Source organism: Aptenodytes forsteri, unplaced genomic scaffold (genome assembly GCF_000699145.1).
Source record: "Aptenodytes forsteri isolate BGI_AS27 unplaced genomic scaffold, ASM69914v1 Scaffold465, whole genome shotgun sequence".
NCBI lineage: Eukaryota > Metazoa > Chordata > Aves > Sphenisciformes > Spheniscidae > Aptenodytes > Aptenodytes forsteri.
Window position 1 is genome coordinate 814,378 of NW_008795039.1, and position 425 is coordinate 814,802.

Consider the following 425-nt stretch of genomic DNA (forward strand, 5'->3'; position numbering starts at 1 on the left):
ACCGTGAGGAAGTCGGGCGCGACCATCTCGCCTCTTCCCCTCCCTCTTCGGACCGCTGCCCAGGGGCGCCGCGTCCCCTTCTGCACCCCCCGCCTTGGCCCTGCTTCTGCCCCGGTCGCGCTCTGTGGAGCTTCCGCTGCCGCCGGTGCCCCGCCGTTCTCTGCCGGCATGGGTGCAGTGGGGAGTGCCATCCCCGCACCCGCGCAGAGTGGTACGGCCCCGTTGCCACGGTGACGGCGTCGGGAGGGCGGGAAGGAGGGAGGGAGCATGGCCGCCCTGGCCCGGCTTCAGGCGAGGCTATCGGGGCTGCGGGAGGAGTATTTCCGTAGGAACAGGTAACCGGGTCGTGCCGGTGGTATGGCGGGACGCACCTCCTCATGCTGGGCTGGGGCTGGCGGGGCGGGCAGCCCCCGGTCTCCCCCGGC

The 425-nt window shown here is 72.9% G+C and overlaps 2 protein-coding genes across 2 annotated transcripts in view; one reads left to right on the top strand and one right to left on the bottom strand.

The window, feature by feature from the left end:
• The window catches only part of GPATCH2 (G-patch domain containing 2), a 136,694-nt gene extending 136,425 nt beyond the window's left edge, over positions 1-269 (bottom strand). Inside the window, exon 1 of the mRNA XM_009276842.2 lies at positions 3-269. Within this exon, the coding sequence (XP_009275117.2) occupies positions 3-269 (267 nt within the window). The remainder of the gene's footprint in view (positions 1-2) is intronic.
• Positions 268-425, top strand: part of SPATA17 (spermatogenesis associated 17) — a 97,082-nt gene continuing 96,924 nt past the window's right edge. Inside the window, exon 1 of the mRNA XM_009276843.1 lies at positions 268-335. Within this exon, the coding sequence (XP_009275118.1) occupies positions 268-335 (68 nt within the window). The remainder of the gene's footprint in view (positions 336-425) is intronic.